Below are 21,581 nucleotides of genomic sequence, written 5' to 3' on the forward strand. Positions count from 1 at the left end.
TTATTTTCATTTCCATTATTCATCTCTACAAAAAAACTCTAGTTATAACTAATTCATTTAGATCAATAAAATCAGCTCTAGCAGTAACTATAAAATCAGAACTCAGTGGATCTAAGAATCCATTGACTAGTTTCTAATAATTATGAATCTATATATGGTAAAAAATAACTTGCTAATCTACGCAATTTTTCTACTATAGGTTATTTTCTTTAGGGACATATTTGATCTCTCACAAAGATCATATCCAATTGTCTCACAGATATGTTGCTGAGGTATTAGTTCTTACACAATTATCTCAAATACAGCACTGGATAAGTTACTATTATAAGCAATTTAAGTTAGATTTTTTTTTCTTCCCTCCACCTGTTTGTTGTATATACAAAATAAACAAACGAAAGCAGAACCTGAAAGATGAACAAGACATGACATGTCCCACCAATGCCTATATTTTATCTACAGGTTCTTTCAGGCCAGAGCAAAATAAAAGAAAATTAAAGCCTTATATACAACACATCTAATCAATGCCCTAACGATCAGAAAGCACTGGCACACCATTGCCAAAGAAACTACTTCTAGGGGTACTAACACTAGTCACAGTCTCATCTTTTAAGTGCCCACCAGATATAGGCTTTGAGTCGCAATTTTGGCATCTCTGGCAAACAAAACGTGCTGGAACAGGTGCAATATCAGGAATGCCAGAACACCTGGTGTGCCGCCACACTCCACATGTATCACAAGCCATCATTCTCTCTCCATCATCGTCCTTAGCCCCACAGCTGCACTCCACAGTCCATCTCTCAAGTCCCCGTTCCATTCGAAACTTGCTCACCCCATTCTTCCCGGAGCATCTTCCTCGGATACAAACCACTTCATTTGGTTTTAACAAGTGCTTGACTTGGGTGGAATCGTCCACACCTCTGTAGCCAAGTAGTTCATCAACTTGAAATCTTCTAAACATTAGATATACGTCTTGAAATACATTTGCCGCTTCAATCTTAAGGTCAGATACTGTCGCATTTGTGGGCAGCACAATTATTTCAGGAGGAGTTCTAGCTGCGGAATCTTCAGATTGATCAACTAGCTCAACCTGACATGAGATGCGTATTTTATACAAATCTGACACTGGCAACATCTCAGTACAATAATCTTTTATTAATTGCTTGCAGTCAAGAAGTTTCTGAGCTGAGCTCATTGCAAGCGTTTTTGTATCTTCTTCGACATAGTTTAGCATCATCCGAGGATGAAGCAAAGACTCGTATAAATATCTCAAGCATTGCAGGAGATTCTCTTCAGATGGACACTTTGAGCCTGAAGAATTACTGTTGGCCATAAACCCATCGAAGCTTGTCGCATCAATTCTGAAACAAATAGAACACAATAATATCAGAACTGATTTAAATGACATAAGGATATTCACATTCCAAAGAATTAAAAGCACCAGGAAGAGAATTTTCCAAATAACACTAAGACATAACAGTGTTTTGAGAAGAATATCCACTATTTCAGGGCATACATCAATTATCTATTAAATCATGCATACATCTTTTATCTATTAAATCCTATCGTATGACATGTAAAAGCTGAATTGTAGGCTCTGAACTTGTCATCTCAATCTTCAACCCATTTCCTTTACCTATATTTTAATTTAATTTCAGAAAATTAAGGCACACAAAATATATGAAAGTTAAATTCATTATCAAATTTCAAAAAAATTATACAAAAATAATTTCTATTTGAAAATCAAGAAAGTGACCACATTATAAGTAGTACATAAAGCCTTATTCTTAAGGGTAGTTTGGCCTTGATTAGATAGAGCCGAATAGGATAAGGATATAGACATACATACAACTACTTGAGACAGTGCGAGTACTGTCCATCGAACAGGATAAGGATATAGACATAACCCTTATTTTGTTTTTTATTTTACCATTAAATGTAAAAATTTATTGATCATATTAAAATCAATTTATAATATCAGCAAATGGATTGAAAAGTGTAAAGCTGAGCAATGTAACTGATAACTAAATAACTTATCAAAACCATACAAACTGACAGATTGCATTTATATCACGGGCTTCATTCTGAGCCAGCTCGTATGACATCCTTTTAGACAGTCATACTGAAAGGGATAGAAGATAAAACACAACATACAAATCGAAGACTAACCTGAATTCATCAACTCCAGTTTCAGGATTGCGTCTGCTGTTAACAGTGCCACCATACACCACTTTCCCTCCCAGTTCAGCAAGGCAATAATCAAGAAGCTCTGGAGACGCCACCTTGCAAACAGCACCCCTAAGAGCACGGCGGCTCACCCAATTAGACCCAGACACTGCGCGCAGCACTCTGAGCATGGCTTCCTCCACACGTTCAATGTCACTCTTCCCCCAAGAACTTGATAATCCAGAAGCATCAAACCGACGCTTCTTGCAGGTTACGTCATCAGACTTAGAGGCATTCTTGCGAGCACTGTGCATCAAACCCATCAAAAAACAAAATAGGTCCCTCATATTTACAAGCTCATGCTCTGACAAAGACTGGTAATACAAGATCATATCCTGCACACGTGAGTGGGGCTTTTGTTCATGGGAGAGAAAGATGGACAGGGGTAGATTGGATAGGTTGTCAACAGCAGACTTATGTGCTTCCTTCGTGAGACAATAGCTACCGGAGCCAAAATTATATCCCCACTCACCATACCACGGATGTCTCTTCATAATGGCATGGAGCAAGCGATACTCTAGCCCGTATTTCTTTGAAACATCCATCACACTAACTTTTCTGCCAATGTTCAAATGCAAACAAACAGAAGAGTTTAACTCAAAGCCATATACTTATAACACAAGTAGAAAAAACCTAAGCAATGTTCACCCATTTCAAGAATGTTGATATGCTTCATTTCAACATACTCGAAACCTAAGTGTCCAATATATTGAATATATGATATCATGTTTAATTCGAACGATCATTAGTTTTTAAGAAAAACTTCTAGATCAATCTTTCCTATGTCACTGCAAGTTAGTGACAGGCATCATAAACTTGAAAAATTTCATACTAAAAGTATTAGGTCAGAAATTACTCCACTACTAAACAGAAGTACTAGGTCAGAAAAAATAGCAGTTACTGACTAGTAGCTGCAATCAAGAATCCTAACCTAACTCCAAGTGTCTTGCATAGGCGATCCCAGAAATCCATAATATGGCAACCAGAAAGAAATCTCGACCCCCCTTCTCTGCCATTAACCCGGAGAAGGTGCCCATAACCATTTGCATGGACTACACCATGTAAAAGATGACTTGTATTCTCTAGTTGGTGGTATACCCATTCTTCAACATCATCACTGGTTGTTACATGATTGCATGACTTACACCTGAAGATATAACAGATCAACCAAAATGTAAAATCAGGTACTGCATCCAACCTACGCTATTTCTAATATCATTTCGATTATTCTTGGTTTTTTTTTTATTTGCAAAATATGTAAGGTATCCAGACATGCATTGATAAAAACAAAAGGATATTACCCTCTCTTGTAGCATGAGGAGAAATTTCAATCTAAATAACTACATCACTTGCAGTAAATTGAATAAACGGGGAGAGGGGGAGAGTGATAGCCTGATAGGATACTGGATTTGGGCTTTAGCCCAATAGAGGGGCTGAATATGTCATTGTCGAGGAGGCCAATTAGTTAGAATATAAAGTGCATTCATGGGGAGAAAGAGGGGAGAGTGAGGAGGCATTCAGAAATATTGTTGGTTAGGTGAGTTTTCTCATCCCCAGACTAACAAACATTTCATTTCAGTAATCAGCCATATTAGCTTTGAAAACGAGGAATGACTAATTTTGGGAATTGGGTTTCCAATATTTGAATCTACAGTTAAGGAAACAGCAAGTGAATTGGTAATAATAAATGACAACAGAAGAAAGAAAACAGCAGCAACCTATTCTAATATTTAGGTTGGGTATTAAACGCTCATGATAAGAGCATCATCAACAGTGTACTACTTAGGCTGGGCATAAAAAGCTCATGATAAGGGCACCATCAACCCTTCACCTTTATCAGGATTTTTTAAGTGGGTATCATATCAGAACATATAATGCCTTTTCAAACTTAATCTCCCAATAAGCAGCACTTTCTCCAATCCAATACCCCTAACTATTTTTTACTAAATAAGCTCCCATAATAAACCTCTCATTCTTATATTTCATCAACAAAATATTAATTAATTGCAACCTTGACCTCGTTTCAAAGATAAATATTAATGTTGAACTTAGCTCCCTATTCGTATAAAATTACATCCCTATTGAGGGGTAGTTGGCTGTATAATTTATCACCCCTTTATGATCTCGCTTTGGAGATGGATAAAACAAAGTAACAATCAATAAAAAAGAAAATCTAACAGCTGACAATTCCATGAAATGGAGAAAAATCCTGCTTGTGGCAGAAGAAATACTCACTTGGATTCTGACAAATGCAAACTGTCTCCGCAACACATACACGGTTTGTGGTATCCACCAATTGATCCCCCATTAGCTTTGATTATGAAATGGTAGCGTTTCCCGCACACTGGGTTGCCGCTCCAACCTATAAGTTTTTAAAAAAATAGCTTAGAATAATAAAATAAATTAAATTAAAAGGAAACAAAAAAAAGTAGGAAATTTTTTTATATAAACTATTTATATGAAGTAAAAAACATGTAAAAAAAAACATTCCATTCATATTTTAGTCAATAAAACTGTTTTTATTTATTTATAAACAAATCGAAGCTGTCTATTGATATGCTATGTTTCAATGTGAACAAGAAAATATGAATGTTTCAAAACAAGAATTGTATAGTTTAGCAAAATACTGCAATGAAAAATTAAGCAAAATAAAAGAATTATAAAATGGAAACAATTAACGTATAAAATTCAATCAGACAATTAGCCAATTAATTAATAATTATAATTATTAATAATTATTAATAATTATTATAATTAATAACAAGAAAGAGGATTTAGTGGTCAATATCGTGCGAAACACGACAGTGCTGACTAAGCAAAATCAAAATCCAAATAGAGAAAGAAAAGTTGGACACACAACAATAACATTTTTTTAGCACAATAATAACGACAACAACACAATAATCATACCTGTCACGCAACATAGACAACAAAAAAACATACTGAACCAAATTTTCAAAAAATGAATACGTGGCACTCATTTACTCTTCCACGTGTCTAACTTGTTAGAGGACCCACCACCCACCCACCCACCGAAATCCCATTTTTATCCTCTTTTTCTAAAATCCAATTATCTCTCAATCTAATCGTCACCGTACATCGCCAATAACTCGCAGTTCACTAATTTATCATATTTTATTTAAACTTACTAATTCATTAAATGAATATTATTAGTACTCGATTAAGAGATTATTAAAACTAAACACATCATAACATTGATGATTATCACTCAAAATTATTATTATAATGAGTATGGATAACGCATATTTTCTCCTATTATAGGAAAGAGTAGTTGGTTTTTTGTTTTAAAAAAGTAGGTGAACCGGCAACCGGTTAGAAACCGGTAAAAAACCGATGAAACCAAAGTGATTCACGTAAAACCGAACCGAGTCAATAACTGGCGATTCAACTCACCGAAAACTCGGCACTGATCGCAGTAAACGGATCTAGATCTGGCCACGTCCTCTTCCACAACGTCGAGGCACACTACCGCCGGTCCAGATTCAGAGCCTTCGGTGATCTCACCTACACGGAAGAGGATCTGCCACGTCAGAAGGTGTGGGAACAGCGCCGAAGGCGGCGGGAGGAGCGCGTACTTCGTGAGAAACGAACGGATGTTGGAGCGGAATGGACCGATTGAGAAGCTTTCCGAGGCGGCGAGGGATGGTGAAGGGAACGTAAAAAAATCGTGGTGATCGGCGGTGACTCTCTTCTTCACGCGCTTCAGGGATTTGGCTCCGCTAACGACCATGATAGAGGCGGTTACAGGCGCGTGGTCCAGTGTTGAAGGCGCGTGAGACGAGATCTAGAAGGAGAGGGTTGTAAAGTTATGGATCTGATGGAAGAAAAACAACGACGACGAAGAGATAAATTAGGGTTAGGTTCCGTTATTCGGTTTGGTTTATGAGATTTGATGGTCGTCGTTAGATTAATCTGAATCAATATTTTGAAATATGTATATATAGATAGAAATTTAATATTGTAATAATTTAGAAAGAAAGTGATTAAAAAAAAGAGGAAATATTCTTTCTGGGAATTTTGAGGAGAAAAAGGAGAGTGAGTAAGTGAGTTGGGAAAAAAATAGAGGAGAGAAGAGAGAATTTCGAGGATCGAGAGTCTTAGCCGTTAAGCGAGTTTACCGCCATAAATGGCAAGGAAAATTAGACCAGACTTCTCTTTTTTGGAAAAGGTTTATGGTTTGAAAATGCTTTTGATTTTTTCTTTAACTGCCCATTTTAATTTGTTTTTGACAGTTGTATTTAGATCTGATATTTTTCAATATGAAATTTTTGTTCTTAACTTTTCAATTTTAAGAATTATATCTATTTTTTTATATTTTTTATTTTGGTCTTTAATTAGATCTATTACCTTAAATAAGGCTAATGTGACAAGTTGTAATGTGACATGTAGCTTAGTGCATTCTATGTTAGATTAAATTTTGAAATATATTTCTTCACATTTAAAAATATATATTTAACATTAAATTGTTGTGTAAAAAAAGAAAAAACATTAAATTGTTGTTAAAAGTTGATGATTTAAATTTTTAAAATATTAACTTATAATTAATAAGATATTAATCACATAAGTTAAAAAAAATAAAAACTTCCGCGAACAATCACAACAATATCTTCATCATTTTATTACAATAATCTTACGAGGCTAGGCTTAAAAAAATATAGTCCATAAGAAATTAAAACAAGTCAAGCACATTGGCGTTGCATGATCATCTGGACAACACCATAAGTCGCCCGAAGCAAGGACACTCGTTGTTAGAATGTTTCGTGAGTCATACAAATTGAGTTTGGGCCATTTGGATTGGCTTCATCACCCATCAAATTAATAAATATGGTTGGTGACGTGTTCCTGGAGTAGTTGGCTGAAGAAGTCAGTCAACAAAAAATCATCATCCCATGATTCAAGAAAAGAACAAGTCCTCTCTGCTCCACGTTTCTAATGGGTGGCTAGGGTAAAACTCCTCATGGCTCTCTAAGCCCAAAATGAGGAAGGGATCTCCAATCACTCTCGAGAAAACCATATACAAAATTCTCACAACACTATGTGAGCTACCCTTAAGTTCAGTTAAATAACCTAAACCCTTAGACAACCCTACACCATTTGGGATTGTCTCTCGTTGTACTTTTTATCAAGTACAAGTTGGCGCCCACCGCGAGCCTAGTAAAATTGACTTGTACCACACCTATTTCCATTCATCAACCGCCTTAGTCACCTTTATTAACATGGTGGCAAACCGAGGCTCTGCAACACCTACTGGTTGTTAACGCCGTAGCTGAAGAGTTTGATGGAGATGGAGAAACTAGTTCTTCCTGCCGTAAGTATGCCCGACAGGTTCTGACGACGAGCAACGTACCCTCCAGCCCTGAAGTAAACTTGGAAAAGGGTCCAAAAGCACCTTTTTAGTAAAGATGTCGTCAACATCATTCATTATAACAATAACATCATGGTCTTCTTCACTATGTAATATGATGATTCAGACGTAAAACAAGTAGTGATTGATCCTAGAAGCTTGACGGATCTCTTGTTATGGGAACATTTGAGAGACTCTAACTTGATTCTTATGCCATCCAAATGTTTCAAGGCTCCTTGATCTATCTCTTATGTAGAGCAGGTATAGGTAAATGGCCATATAACTCTCAAAACGGTATTCGAGCTAAATGATAACGCGAAGATAGTCAAGGTCAGATACCTCATAGTAAATGCTTCATCACCATACTACATCATCTTGGGCCCTCAATATTGGCATGAGTCTCCCCATAAAAATGGGCGCTTCAAGCCTCAAGGCTATAAGCTACTAGCAATTGATAGCGAATTAGGTAGGTGGGAAGTATCAGGCGAATGAGGACAAACTGATCAAATATCTAAAAAAGGTACGTGAATTATCTGAACGTTTAAATTTTTTTGAGAAAACATATATTCCTAGGGAACAAAACTCTCAAGCATATATCCTCTCAAAGCTTGCCAACACCAAAAAATAAAGACGTAACTGAACCTTCATACAAGAAACTCGAGTCTCCCTTTATATTGAAACAAAAGAAATCAATTGTATCGAAGTCTCCCAACAGAGGGATGGAAGAAGATACAACTCTAAAGTGCTCCTAAGACAAATACAAGAGGGCAGCCTCGGGCTCAGGAAGGTGGTCATACGAGCTCGCTTATGAAAACTACAATCTAAGTGGGAAGGCTCATATCGCATGTGTCAGAAATTACCTCATGATGCCTACAAATTTGAAGAGCTTGATGGGAGACTCATCCCTAAAATGTGGAACTCAGTTAACCTGAGATATTATTATAGTTAGTCATTTACTATTTCTTATTCAATAAGGCAAGAGGCATTTGGCCCGCCAAAATATAAACTATTAATTGGGAATATAAGTCTGAAAAAGGTCTAGAAAAAAGGTTGAATAGAGCGATCCTCTTTTAAAAACTATTTGAAAACTTTCATTTTGAAAATTAGAGTTTGGTGAGCGGAAGCTAAGACAACATAAAGTGGAAGCATATAATCTTATTATTATGGATTCTAACCAATGTATTTCAATATTATCATTAAGAGAATGATCAAACAATAACTTATAAGTCTTCAACAATTTTCAAGAGTTAAAATATAAGTATTTTGATACAACGACCTATCATCAATCCAAATGCTAATAACCACACTGCATTAGCATACACATGAATCCAATAACAATTCCTTGTGTTGATGCATATACTCAACTGATACATATAAGATCATTAATATTCTTGATCAAATAATCTTGTTATCCATAATAACTTGCTCCAAACTTCCTTTATGCAGCATTCTTCCCTCGAATCTAACGAAGATTTGTCTGAGCGATTGCCATTAGCCTCGATTAATTGGATAATTTCTAACTTTGTTCTGCGACATCCTTCACATGGTTTCACCAAAGTCTTCAATAGAATATAGAGACACTCTTCTCTCTTTCGGAACAACACATAACCAAAATCAATGTCCAAGAATTAACTCTTCCACCTGATACATAAAAACATAACTTCATAGAAAAACATTAGATTCTCCAATGTACTTTTTATCTACCTTTCATACTCAATCTTTAGAGTTGAAGGACCACAATAATGGTTTTTGATAAAGGTTGAAGATGATGAATAATATCTAAAGAATCTCACACAGAACTAAAATTCACAATATCCATATTCTAGGAGGTTAATCATAAGGTATCAACAAGGAATTGGGTATCGGTGAATGAAGAACACATTCCAATTCCTCTTAAGGTTTTTGGCAAAAATGGGTTTCAAGATTCTTTTGTGGTTGTTCTAAGAATGATCAACCCTACCGCTTGATTATCAAAACCTTTCAGTTTCTCTGGGTTTCTCTGTCTTCAACATGAACACAGGAACAACAATGAATCTAGAGATGTGTTTTCTCACACTTTTTTGAGTTTTTCTCTCAAGGGTGGCACAGTCACTCTCATTGACGAAAAAGAGAAAGATGAAAATTGGTGCAAGAGAATAGACACGCTCTCTTGGAAATGCTTCTCTCAACTAACTGAGATAAAATATTTTTATCAAATCATAAAGTTGTGATTCGAATCAAAGAGATAGTCAAATTGAATCTAAGGTTGGAAATATGAGAAAGAGATCATGATTCGAGTCATGTATACTTCATTATCTGACTCAATGAAATTGTGATTCAAATCACACCTTGCTATGATTAAACTCAAATGAGGCAGAACCAAATCTTACCTTTCATGATGCTCTATGATTTGAGTCACACATGCATGATTCAAAACATACAACCTTACAACCTTGATACAAGTGTTATAACTTATGACTCAAGCAACACTTGTGATTTTGACATAAAACCAATTGCTCGGCTTAAAAGGAAACATAATTCAACTAAGTCAATGAGTTAAGAAGCTTCTCAAAAGTACAAGGACTTAAATAGTCGAAGCGAATGAATATGAATACAACTTATTATTCTAAGTTAATAACAATAACAAAATAAAATTATAAATTAGTTAATATGTTAAAAGGACAAAATGAGAATATTTTAGAAATTATAGGAGTGAGAAGATAAATGTATGGGTATGGGGTAAAGTTTTCTTGTCGGAATCATCTTTATCTTAGAAATTCACACTATTCAAAAGTGGGCCAACTCTCAAATAGTTGGGGATTACTTTTCCACCCTAAGTGGTAGAGCAACACTATATGAAAATTCAAAAATGTTTCTCCAAATTCGAAAGTATATTTTCGGACGAACTCATTTATACCAAATTCATGTGTAAGTGAACCACACCCTCAATTTCTAAAAAAAAAGTCCGAAAATATACTTTCGGAATAAATCAAGTATACTTTCGTATAATACTTAAATGAAAGCGTTCGAATTTTGAAATCCAGACAAACTCTTTAATTTCGATTTTACGTAGATTTGAGATAATTTAACGTGTTTTTGAGAGAGTGTGTGATGTATTTGATGCGTCGAAATTTTGAAATCTCTATTTTAAAGATACTAGTAGGAAACCCGTGCTGTCGCACGGGTCTGGTCGAGGTTTCACATTACATGTATCTAAATATCACTTGTAAAGTTCTTTTATATAAATCAACCATATATATTTAACCAAAATGCAAATAAATTTTAGTCAATGTTAATCCCAAAAACATAATAGTTAACAATGAAAGAACTAATACATCAAATTATTTTAGCTCTTTAAGTAAAAACAATAAACACATGGATTCATATTACACGTATCAATGACTAAATTATTAAATATGACATCATATTTTTCAGTTAGATAACATTAATATATTTATAACTTATAATTATTTATCAAAATTTAATTGATGTGTTTGGAATATCAAACATAATATAACTTATTTTGTAGTTCATAAATATTCACGTAATTTCGATCAATAACTGATATCTCATAGATATATTCACATCTACCCGTCAATTAATTTTATAACTTCAAATATATAAAGCAGTAACAAAAGAAATAGTTAAAAGATATACATTAAAATGATCTGTCAATCACTGGTATCTCATATATACGTTCACATCTACCCGTCAATTCAGATGAGTTAAGAAACCCCATTTGAATTTATTAAATCTATTTGAGATATTAGTCAATTTTCCCAAGCGTAAAATGTATGACAACTCATGTCAAATGCTTAAGAGTTTCTACATTTAATGTATATTATTATAATATAAAAAATATAATTTTATAAGTTTAAAAAATATAATTTTAATTAAGAAATTAAACATAGTTAGAAAATACAATTTATTAAACCTATTTGAGATATTAGCTCATTTTTTTCAAACCTAAAATGTATGACATCTTCCGTCAAATATTAAAATGTATACTTAAAATATTTAAAAATTAAACAAATAATAAAATATGAGTATGTTAATAAAGTAATTAGATCTTGAATATGTACAATTATAAAAAAGTGAAATTTAAAACCTATGTATGGTAAATAATATATCTTTATTCTCATATATTTAAAATAATCACATTAAGTAGTCTAATAAATATAAAATCTCAAATTTAAAATGCTTTGTAACTTATTCCCGATTATAAAAACAATCGTAGATTATTCAATTTATAAAATTGACTATATTAATAAATTTTTATCTTTTATCATTATTTTTTATGATTGTCATTTATCATTAAATTTTCGTGACTACCGAGTAACATATTTTTAACATGATTACAATTATAAAGTAAATTTGAAACAATTCTGAGAAATTTTAGTTATTTAATAAGTTTACAAAAATTACAAAATCTCAATTGATTTTGATTTGTTTTATTAACCTTTCTATAAAAGTCTCAATAATTTCAAAATATATTTTATCTCAAATAAGGATCTAAATAATTACAAAATAATTTTTATTCTTATATTTTTATAATGAAAAACTAAATATATAACTTTAGAATAAAAAAAGTTATAAGTTATAGTAACTATACTACATAACGTTTATATTTATTACTATATAACGTTTTAGTAATTATAATTTAAAGTTATTAAAATTTTATAAATTAATTCAACCGCCATGTCAATATTTAACGACTCATACTTTACAGTAATTTTTATTTGTTTTATCATTCAATCAATTAAAATTATTACATTCACATTCACGCTGACATTTATTGTAAAATTAATTGAGTAATAAATAGTTGTATATCAAAAAAAATCAATAATAAATTACCTTAAATTCTAATAACAAAAAATCAATAATACATTATATTAAATTTCCTTAAATAAAATACTCATTAATTTTGCACTATTTAGTATTAAAAACACGGAAAAATAATTGCTAATAAGTAATATAAAAAATATAAAAAAAATCTTCCAAATATACACTAAACACGTTGTAATTGTATATCTAAATTCATCTAAAAAATATTTGCATCACATTATCAAATCATAATGATTTATAATGACATCAAATTTTGATAATGATTTATAATGATTTATTTAGGAAAAAGAGATTTTAAATGTAACTTTAAAAAGGTATTGAAACATAGTATAATATATTAACAAAATTAGCAAAAGTTAAAGATTTCCCGTGTAACCTTTCAAATTAATTGAGGAGTAAAAGTTAGTTTTAATAGTTATAATAGATTTCCATTTTTATTGTTTCAAAAATGTTATATAATAAATAAAGAAAAAATTAAAGGAAGAGAAAATAAATTATTTTGAGAAAAAAAAGTTTTAACATATAAAAATAAGGATTTTGAAAAAATATTAATTAAAATAAAATAAGTATTGTATTGATGTGCTAATATAATCAAGCGAAGATCTAATTATTAACATTTGATATTATAAAAAAATTAAATAATTTGTTTATATTAATTATTATGAGTACTAATTTAAATACACATTATATATTAATGATTGATATTATATATTAAGATTTGATACTCCTACATTTTATTAATACATAATATTTATGTGTCATAAGTTGTCTTTAACAAGTTGTCTTTAACTCGTGTCATAAGTTGTCTTTAACTCGTTTGATGTCATGAAGAAATTGTCTTCAACAAACATTCAACTATATTGAATCCAAATATAAATATTTTTCGGCCAATTTTTTTAAAAATACAAATATTTTTTTAATCATATACATAATGAAATAAAACATCAAAGATCTGCAACAAAAGTTATTGGTGCTATTTATATTTATAAATATTTTAAAAAAAAATCTTTATAGGTAAATTTAAGCAGCAATGTTTGACAACAAAAGAAATAATGGCAGAATATAACATTTGATGACTAAAACTAATAATTTTAAAAAGTGAAATCAATATTAACAGTAAATTCTCAATATTAAAATTTGTTAACAAATAGAAAAATCAATCTTCTAATTTTGAAAATGAACCAATGAAATTTATGAACAAACTTTTCCAAATTTGATTCATCCACTATCCTCTTGCACTTTCTCCATCATTCTTGCTCCTTTAATAACTCTAAAATTATTCAATCAATTGTGTTCTAGCAAAAGTATCCATTGATCCTGACATTTGTATACCTGCTACCATTGCAGAACATCAACTCTAATTAAAAAGGAGGAGAGTTAAAAGGTATTGAGAAACAACATCCAGCAATGTAAATTCAATTGTGCTTTGAAGAATATAATCTAATGCTTCTTCAACTATTTCCTCTATCGCATATGATTTGCTTGGAAAAACCTGTAAAAACTGTTAAATGATTGGTTTAAACATTATCAGTATCAATATATATATCCACTTGCATGCCAATTTATATCCAAAAACAACCCCAAACTAAACCCTAAATCTCTTTAACTAACCCAAAATCTACTGACCAATCAAAATTAATTGAAAATTATCGATGAGAAGGGGAACCGAGAAACCAATGGAGAATTGCGAGAATGAGACTCTGTTTTGTTTGCTTTTGTTTCTGTTCGGTTTTGATGAGAGAGTAAGATGCATTTAATTGGTTTTGGGAAGAAGCAAATAGTATGGTTTGGTGAATCTGTAAAGAGACATTTGAGAAAGATGAAGAGGGAAAAAATATTTTTCTATTTAGACGATAAGGCTGTTGGTGGAACAAAACCAAAAGAATTGAAATGGCTTTAGATATATCTGTTTAATTTTTTATCCAAGCGAAACATAAATAAGGCGTGGGATTCTATGTGACTTTTGGTTGTTCTATAATACATTAGTTGAGTAGAATATTAATTCAATTTTTTATTGAAAGTTGGAAAGTGGATATTATTTTTTATGGAGAAGTGAATTAGATTTTAATGTACTTTAACGATAAAATTAAATAATATAATAAAATAATATATAATAACAATTATAAAAAGGAAAAACCAAAAAAATAAAAATGATCAATATGTGACACATCAAACAACATTTAATGTCAAATAAATATAATTGATTTATTCTTCAAAATGACCAATATAGCCATAGAATATGAACGGTTTTAGTTGTTTAATCAGACGGCTTAAAATGTAATTATCATGTACTTTACTTAATAATCTTATTCTATAGTCTATTACAATTTTAAATTAGTGCATAATAATATTATTTAAGTCCTTGTTGATATGTATGCAAACTTATTTTGTACCAAAATAAGTTTGTGATGTTATAGTTAAGAAAATTTAATTTAATTATAAATGTTATTTTTGGATTAATATAAACCACTCAATTTATTTACCTTAAAAGTGATAATATATTTAATAATAGTATATATATATATATATATATATATATATATATATATATATATATATATATATATATATATATATATATATATATATATATATATATATATATATATATATATATATATATATATATATAACTTCTACATGATTAAACGATACATTTACGTTTTTAAAAGTTATGTTTTTTTTTTTACGATTTACTTGTCATTCTTGTATCATTAACTATTTTTTTTAATTTTTAATATTAGTAATTCTCTGAAATTTTAATAACATTTAATTTAATTACTTTTTTTCATTCCTCTCAAATTTTAAATCTACTTAAAATCCATAATAATTTTCACTAATATCAATGGCTCCAACAATCATTTTGATCTTATAGTGATTAATTAATGTAATAATTAGGTGAATTCATTATATAAATAATAGAAATTAAGGTAAATTGAGAAATAAATTCTAAAAAGGGTTATTCAAAAATGAAATTGAATATTTGATTTACAAAATTTTCTCTTAGGACACCTTAACTTTATTTCAAATGATATTTCAGTCCTTTATCTTTTTTTTTTCTATTTTAATAATATGTTTTTACATATTAACACTATTATCATTCTTTACATAATATTTTAAGAAATCTAAAATTCATATCAATTTATATACCATTCAAGAAAAGACTCTTAAACCATCAAAGAAAAATCTCTTTATTGTTTTTCAGGAAATGAAATCTTCAATAAATTCCAAAAATATTATTGTGTTTCCATGAAATAAAATCTTCAATCAATTCCAAAAATACAATCCTTTATTGGCAATCCTTCATGCCTACAAATTATTGGCCGTGTGCAAATCATAGGCTGGAAATGGCATTGCAATTGCTGCATAGGTTACTCAGTTTCAATCGGATGGAAATAGTAAAAATATTTAAAGTATATAATAGTTCAGAAGCAGGGCATCCAATATATTTATATGATCAAATTATAATACTTTGAAATGGATCTCAGTTTCTTCATAAAGTTAATTTCGACATATGCAAAGATATTATAATTTGTCATGAAAACCAAAATTACATTACTCTATGTGCTCACAATCTTAAATTGGACAAAATCTTTTTGAATTCTAAAATCGTTGTTTGGATGGATCCTTGCTTGTGTAACTCCATGCTCATTTTCTTCACTTAACAAAAGAGGAAGAGAGACAAAATTTAGAAAATCAGACTAATTAAACCGATAAAAGAAAAACAACAAATGACAATGAAATTGGAATAAATATGTCGTGAAGTGGGAAAATTCTCTCTCTATTAAGCCAATGGTAAAACTAAGAATTTCAACCATTCAATAAAAAATCAAGCAACATTGAAGACTTAATCACCATCCAAAATCTTTACCTGGTTGAGAACATCGACAAACCAAAATCGATGGCTTTCAAAGCCTCTGTTTCCTTCTTATTCGCAAACAAAATTAAAATTATCAGGATTTAGATCTCTATGCATCACACCATGTTTATGGCACATCTGAAACAAACAACAAAATAAATAATTATAATTATATTGAACAATCACAACTCACTAAATCATCAATGCAAATGAAAAACAAATAATCAAAGCGTGGAACCTCCAACCACTACAGTGAATCATATCACGCTTAAAAAAAAACAGAAATAATATTTGTTAGTAATAAGACAGAACACAGTGTGTTAGACAAAAACAATATAATTTGGGAACAAAATACCACCTTCGAATCAACTAAAACCATTTCTATGTGTTATTTGTTTGAAGAACTTGTTACAGACCATATATGTTTACAATTAACTGTAATCTTCCACAAATCCTTCGACTCATTGATGTCCTTCACAGAATCGATAGGGCGAGCCATGGGAATGCTTAAATAGCTGCAAGAAGAAAACAGATTTCACTTGTTAAATCTCAAATCGTACATATTAATAGAAAACAAAAATGGAGAAGAAGGATCAAACCTGTAAAAGAGCAAGTGAATATTGGTATGTCATTGTTGGGGGTGATATATACCATGAGAATGAAAAATTTGAAACGCATAGAATACTGAAAGGGCAGAAGTAATTGATTTTGGGTGGTGGAGGAATTGTATTTTTCCAACGCATAGAAAACATACGCGGTCAATGATGAATTAACTTTTAGGTTTAACCATTTATTTAATTTAACGTGAAGATTTGAAATGGAAGGAAAAAAATAATCTATTATTAAAAACAAATAATTAACAAAAAATAAGAGTCTGCCACATCAGCAGCAATAAATACGAAATCAATATTATTGTGTTATTTTGACAAAAGACTTTTATACCCGTGAAATAAGAAAAGATTTAGTTCATTTATCAGAAGGTTTTTACTGGAATTTCCAAGTACTATTACTTTTATATATTAATAATAGATTTTTGAAATTATGCAAAGGTGTACGATCCACGGGATCTAATGAATAACTCCCTTCGAAAGTTGTCTATTTGAGTCTTTAAGCCCTTTTTAAAATCCTATTGCAAGAAAAACAAAACAGTGAAGTCAAGCCAGATCAGAGACATCATAGCCAGAAATGGAAGTAACAAGTGCTGTCCATTCAATTGGGTCTCTCAATTTGCAAACGCGCTCTTCACAACTTGAAAAACTCAACAACAATGGAGCCTTCTTCCTATCCACAAGAACCACAAAACAAAAGAATTCTCTTCTTCAGGGTTATCTTCATCCAATAAACCACATAATCACCAAAAGCAACGTTGGTTATGGTATTAATCATGCTAGTAACAGTAAAAGCCTCATCATTAAATCAACTTCTTCTCCTACTTCAACAGAAACTTCTGAATCCTTATCTGAAGTTGAAAAGATAAAGCAGAAATGCCTTAAGTGGAAGTGGAAGGGTCAGTATTCCATAAACTATTATGTTTCTTCTGATTCAGATTCTCCTCAGCCCAATCTCCCTCCTTTGTTACTTGTCCATGGCTTTGGTGCTTCCATTCCTCACTGGCGCAGGTATGTTTCATTCCTGAATTCTCATCCACTCATTAATTTTTATATATAAATACCATTATCCTTGTTTGTCACTTTAGTATATTTTTTGTGTGACTGTAGTGTTATGTTGCGTAAGTGTTTTTTGTGTTTGTTTTGTTCAGAAATATAAAGACATTGTCTCAGAATTATACTGTTTATGCTATTGATCTTCTTGGTTTTGGAGCATCAGATAAGCCACCAGGCTTTTCATATACCATGGAAACATGGGCTGAGGTATTTTATCTTTTGATATTTTTGTTGAAAATCTTAACACATTAGTTCAAAATTATTGTCTGCAATCCGCAAATCCTAGTTCAACTGGCAAAAGTCGATATTGTTAGGTTGGATGCCAATACCAATGTTTGAACCCTGATTCTGACGAGTGTGTGTGTGAGTTCTTAGTGGTTATTTCCACTTCGTTTACAGATAAAAAAAACTACTGTCTGCAATTACATCAGCAAGATTTTAGGATTATCTGCAACAGACATCGTTGTTATAACTGTAACTGCGGCTGTATTTGTCTGCCTATCAAGTTTGCAATACAACTCCAGCCGCGATTTATAATTATGATTAGCATTCTAGCATCACATACTTAACTTATACTTGGTATACTATTTGATTCACACAAACAGTTGATCCTGGATTTCTTGGATGAAGTTGTTAAGAAGCCAACAGTACTAATAGGAAACTCCGTTGGAAGTCTTGCTTGTCTCATTGCTGCTGCTTCAGGCATGTATGTCTGTCACTTTCTTAAATTCCTGTCAAAGAGTTAAACATATTAGAGTTTGCATCAGAAACATGTTTTTGTATAGGATCCAACAAGATTCAAGTGAAACTCTTGTTAAAGGAATAGTGCTGCTAAATTGTTCTGGTGGCATGAACAACAAAGCAATTGTTGATGACTGGAGGATCAAGTTACTACTACCATTGCTTTGGCTAATTGATTTTTTATTGAACCAAAAGGGAATCGCCTCAGCAATTTTCGAGCGTGTCAAACAAAGGTAATAATAATAATATTCTATCAATGTTAAGCCATTATTTCCTTCTAGTTTTATGAAGAAGCAAACTCGAATTGCATTTTTGCGTAAATGCAGAGAGAATTTGAAGAACATCTTGAGTTCAGTATATAGTAATAAGGAGTCTGTGGATGATGAACTTGTGGAGATCATTAGGGAACCGGCAAATGATGAAGGGGCATTAGACGCGTTTGTATCGATTGTAACAGGGCCGCCAGGGCCTACTCCGGTGCAGTTGGTGCCAAAAGTTTCGTCGCCTATTTTACTTTTATGGGGAGATGAAGATCCGTTTACTCCAATTGATGGACCTGTTGGAAAGTACTTCTCATCATTGCCTTCTCAGCAAGAAAATGTTAAACTGTTCTTACTTGAAGGGGTTGGACATTGTCCTCATGATGACAAACCTGAATTAGTTCATGAAAAATTGCTTCCCTGGCTGGCTACTCTTTCAAGTTCATAGGAAAGACAGAAGCCAGTTGTTGAAACCTTTTGTTTAATGACTCAAACCTCAAAAACTGTCGCATATATTTCATATGTATAGGTTATGTATCTATGTTGTTTATAGATTGTTTGTATTCATTTAAACCTCAAAAGTTGTTTGTATTCTTGGAAAAGCATGGTGAGTATAACTTTACATTAAACATTTTATATAAAATTCCAAGTATACAGTATAAAAGAGAATATCTCAATCCACCCCTCGAATCTCTTTAGCCATCTGGCGAAATTTTGTTTATGCCTCCTACTTCCGTAGATGTACCTTCGAAAACACTTTTTTTCTTCTTTAAAATTTAGCTTTTTCCGAAGGATGTACCAACGGAACATTTTGTTATAATTCGGTTCATGAAATCTTCCGTAGCTACATCTACGGAACGCTCTATTTTTAAATATAACAGAACTTTCCGTAGGCATATCTACGGAACACTTTATTTTCAAGACTTTCCGTAAATATAGTTACAGAAGATTTCATGAACATAATTAATTTGAATTTTTCAAAGGTTCACTATGTTTTTAACGCTTCCGTTCCGAAAAAAGCCAAATTTTAAGAAAAAAAAAGATGTTTTCGGAAATACATTTACAAAAATAATAGAGCATTTTTGATAACGCGCATGTTGTGTAAGAGACCCATGGGGTTTGAGAAAAGAAATTTCCATATAAAAAATCCTTGCTAACGTTTTTTTTTACTATTACTTCATTACATCATATCTCTACTAAAAGGACATATTGAATTTGGAGAATTTCTCACATTTAATAGTAAATTTTGAAGGAGGAATTAACTTGTTAACTCCATTTTTATATCTGCCACCCTTTAAGGGTGGTGTTTTGACCACTTTACCTCATTGGCAATATTGAATTTTTTGAAATTTTTTATTTGTATCAGAAATTTCGCAAATGTACCGGATATTTGATAGAATTTACCAATTTACTGCACATGATAAGCTATACAGGAAATTTAAAATTTCTGATACCGAATATTTGAAATTTCCGGTACAAATCATCAGTTAATATGATACCGAAAATTTCAAATATCCGGTACCGGATATTTATCGGAAATTTCGAATTTCCGAAAAGCTTTCAGTGTATAAAACTACCGAAAATTTTAAATTTCCGGTAAAAGAAAAATACCGGAAATTTTAAACTTCCGGTACTGGGAGTAATTTTTTTAAACTTGAATAACATAAATATTAAACCGTCTTAATATATAAATAGAACAAATGTCATACATATCTATCACTACAATATAACTACAGTTTCTGCATCCATAGAAACATTCTTCCCAATGTCTGACTTTCCTGCTAGTGCTTTCCAGTGTCTGAATCGACCCGCATATGCTGATTCTCATGCTTTTGCATTATTAGAACAATTATTCCTCCAACGACCAGTGACGGGAGGCAGTGGACAATCGAGTCTCAACTTTATCTGAACCCAATGATTATCGTTGACAAAACCAACAACAATGATCGTATGTCGACTCGTGTATGGGGGTGGAGCTATGAGAAGCAGGAAAAATGTTACGTTCATTAACATGGAAAGAGAAACAAATACAACACTGTATTTAGAAGCAACAAGGTAACCCACATCAGGAATTGTCATCCATTTCTCCTTACCCTGAAAACCCAAGTGTTTTACGAGTAATGAATTACTAACATCAGAGACAGTGTCATAGAACAACTTGAAAAACAAATATGCGTGTTGCTGGATTTGAGTATAAAGCTGTCTTTGAACATCATAACATGCTTCTTCCCCCGATCCTAATGTAGATGAAATATAACGGAAACCACAATTTCCATCTGGTTCAACATCAACAATGTCATCGATGTATGGATGAAAGAAGGCAGGAAACTGTGACAAGTATTTGGCTCTTGTAGAATTGATAGAAGGTTGCTTACCAATCTGCATTTGACGATTGACTCCCACTTGGTTGTGTGCATGATCTCTTTTAAGTCTCACCCCCCATGCGAAGCATCAGCATATTCCCACTGACTTAGATCACGATGCACATCACTTCCTTCCCCCTTTCTACTCTTCTTAACTCCTCTCTTTGGTTTGTATTTGATCGACGGTGGACACATTGAAGATGTGAATGGATAGGCAATATCACAAAAAAAATTCTTCAACGCCCTTTGACCCACAATATCCATAGTACTATATTGTTGCTT

General features: G+C 31.8%; 3 protein-coding genes across 3 annotated transcripts; 1 reads left to right on the top strand and 2 right to left on the bottom strand.

Annotated features, from left to right (window-relative positions):
• Nucleotides 1-316: 316 nt before the first annotated feature.
• LOC131644260 (PHD finger protein At1g33420-like) lies at nucleotides 317-6,404 on the bottom strand. Its single transcript, XM_058914710.1, has 5 exons — nucleotides 5,638-6,404; nucleotides 4,459-4,585; nucleotides 3,155-3,370; nucleotides 2,167-2,781; nucleotides 317-1,358 (listed from the first exon to the last, which is right to left on the bottom strand). Exons 1-5 carry the CDS (start codon nucleotides 5,972-5,974, stop codon nucleotides 527-529), a joined length of 2,127 nt encoding a protein of 708 aa, XP_058770693.1. The 5' UTR covers nucleotides 5,975-6,404; the 3' UTR covers nucleotides 317-526.
• A 10,953-nt stretch (nucleotides 6,405-17,357) lies between these two features.
• On the top strand, nucleotides 17,358-19,764 carry LOC131617469 (pheophytinase, chloroplastic-like). Its single transcript, XM_058888756.1, has 5 exons — nucleotides 17,358-17,890; nucleotides 18,031-18,142; nucleotides 18,541-18,641; nucleotides 18,721-18,909; nucleotides 19,003-19,764. Exons 1-5 carry the CDS (start codon nucleotides 17,457-17,459, stop codon nucleotides 19,382-19,384), a joined length of 1,218 nt encoding a protein of 405 aa, XP_058744739.1. The 5' UTR covers nucleotides 17,358-17,456; the 3' UTR covers nucleotides 19,385-19,764.
• A 996-nt stretch (nucleotides 19,765-20,760) lies between these two features.
• Nucleotides 20,761-21,321, bottom strand: LOC131655076 (uncharacterized). Its single transcript, XM_058924979.1, has one exon. It carries the CDS (start codon nucleotides 21,319-21,321, stop codon nucleotides 20,761-20,763), a length of 561 nt encoding a protein of 186 aa, XP_058780962.1.
• Between the last annotated feature and the right edge of the window lie 260 nt (nucleotides 21,322-21,581).

This window comes from Vicia villosa, linkage group LG1 (assembly GCF_029867415.1).
Source record: "Vicia villosa cultivar HV-30 ecotype Madison, WI linkage group LG1, Vvil1.0, whole genome shotgun sequence".
NCBI classification, from domain to species: domain Eukaryota; kingdom Viridiplantae; phylum Streptophyta; class Magnoliopsida; order Fabales; family Fabaceae; genus Vicia; species Vicia villosa.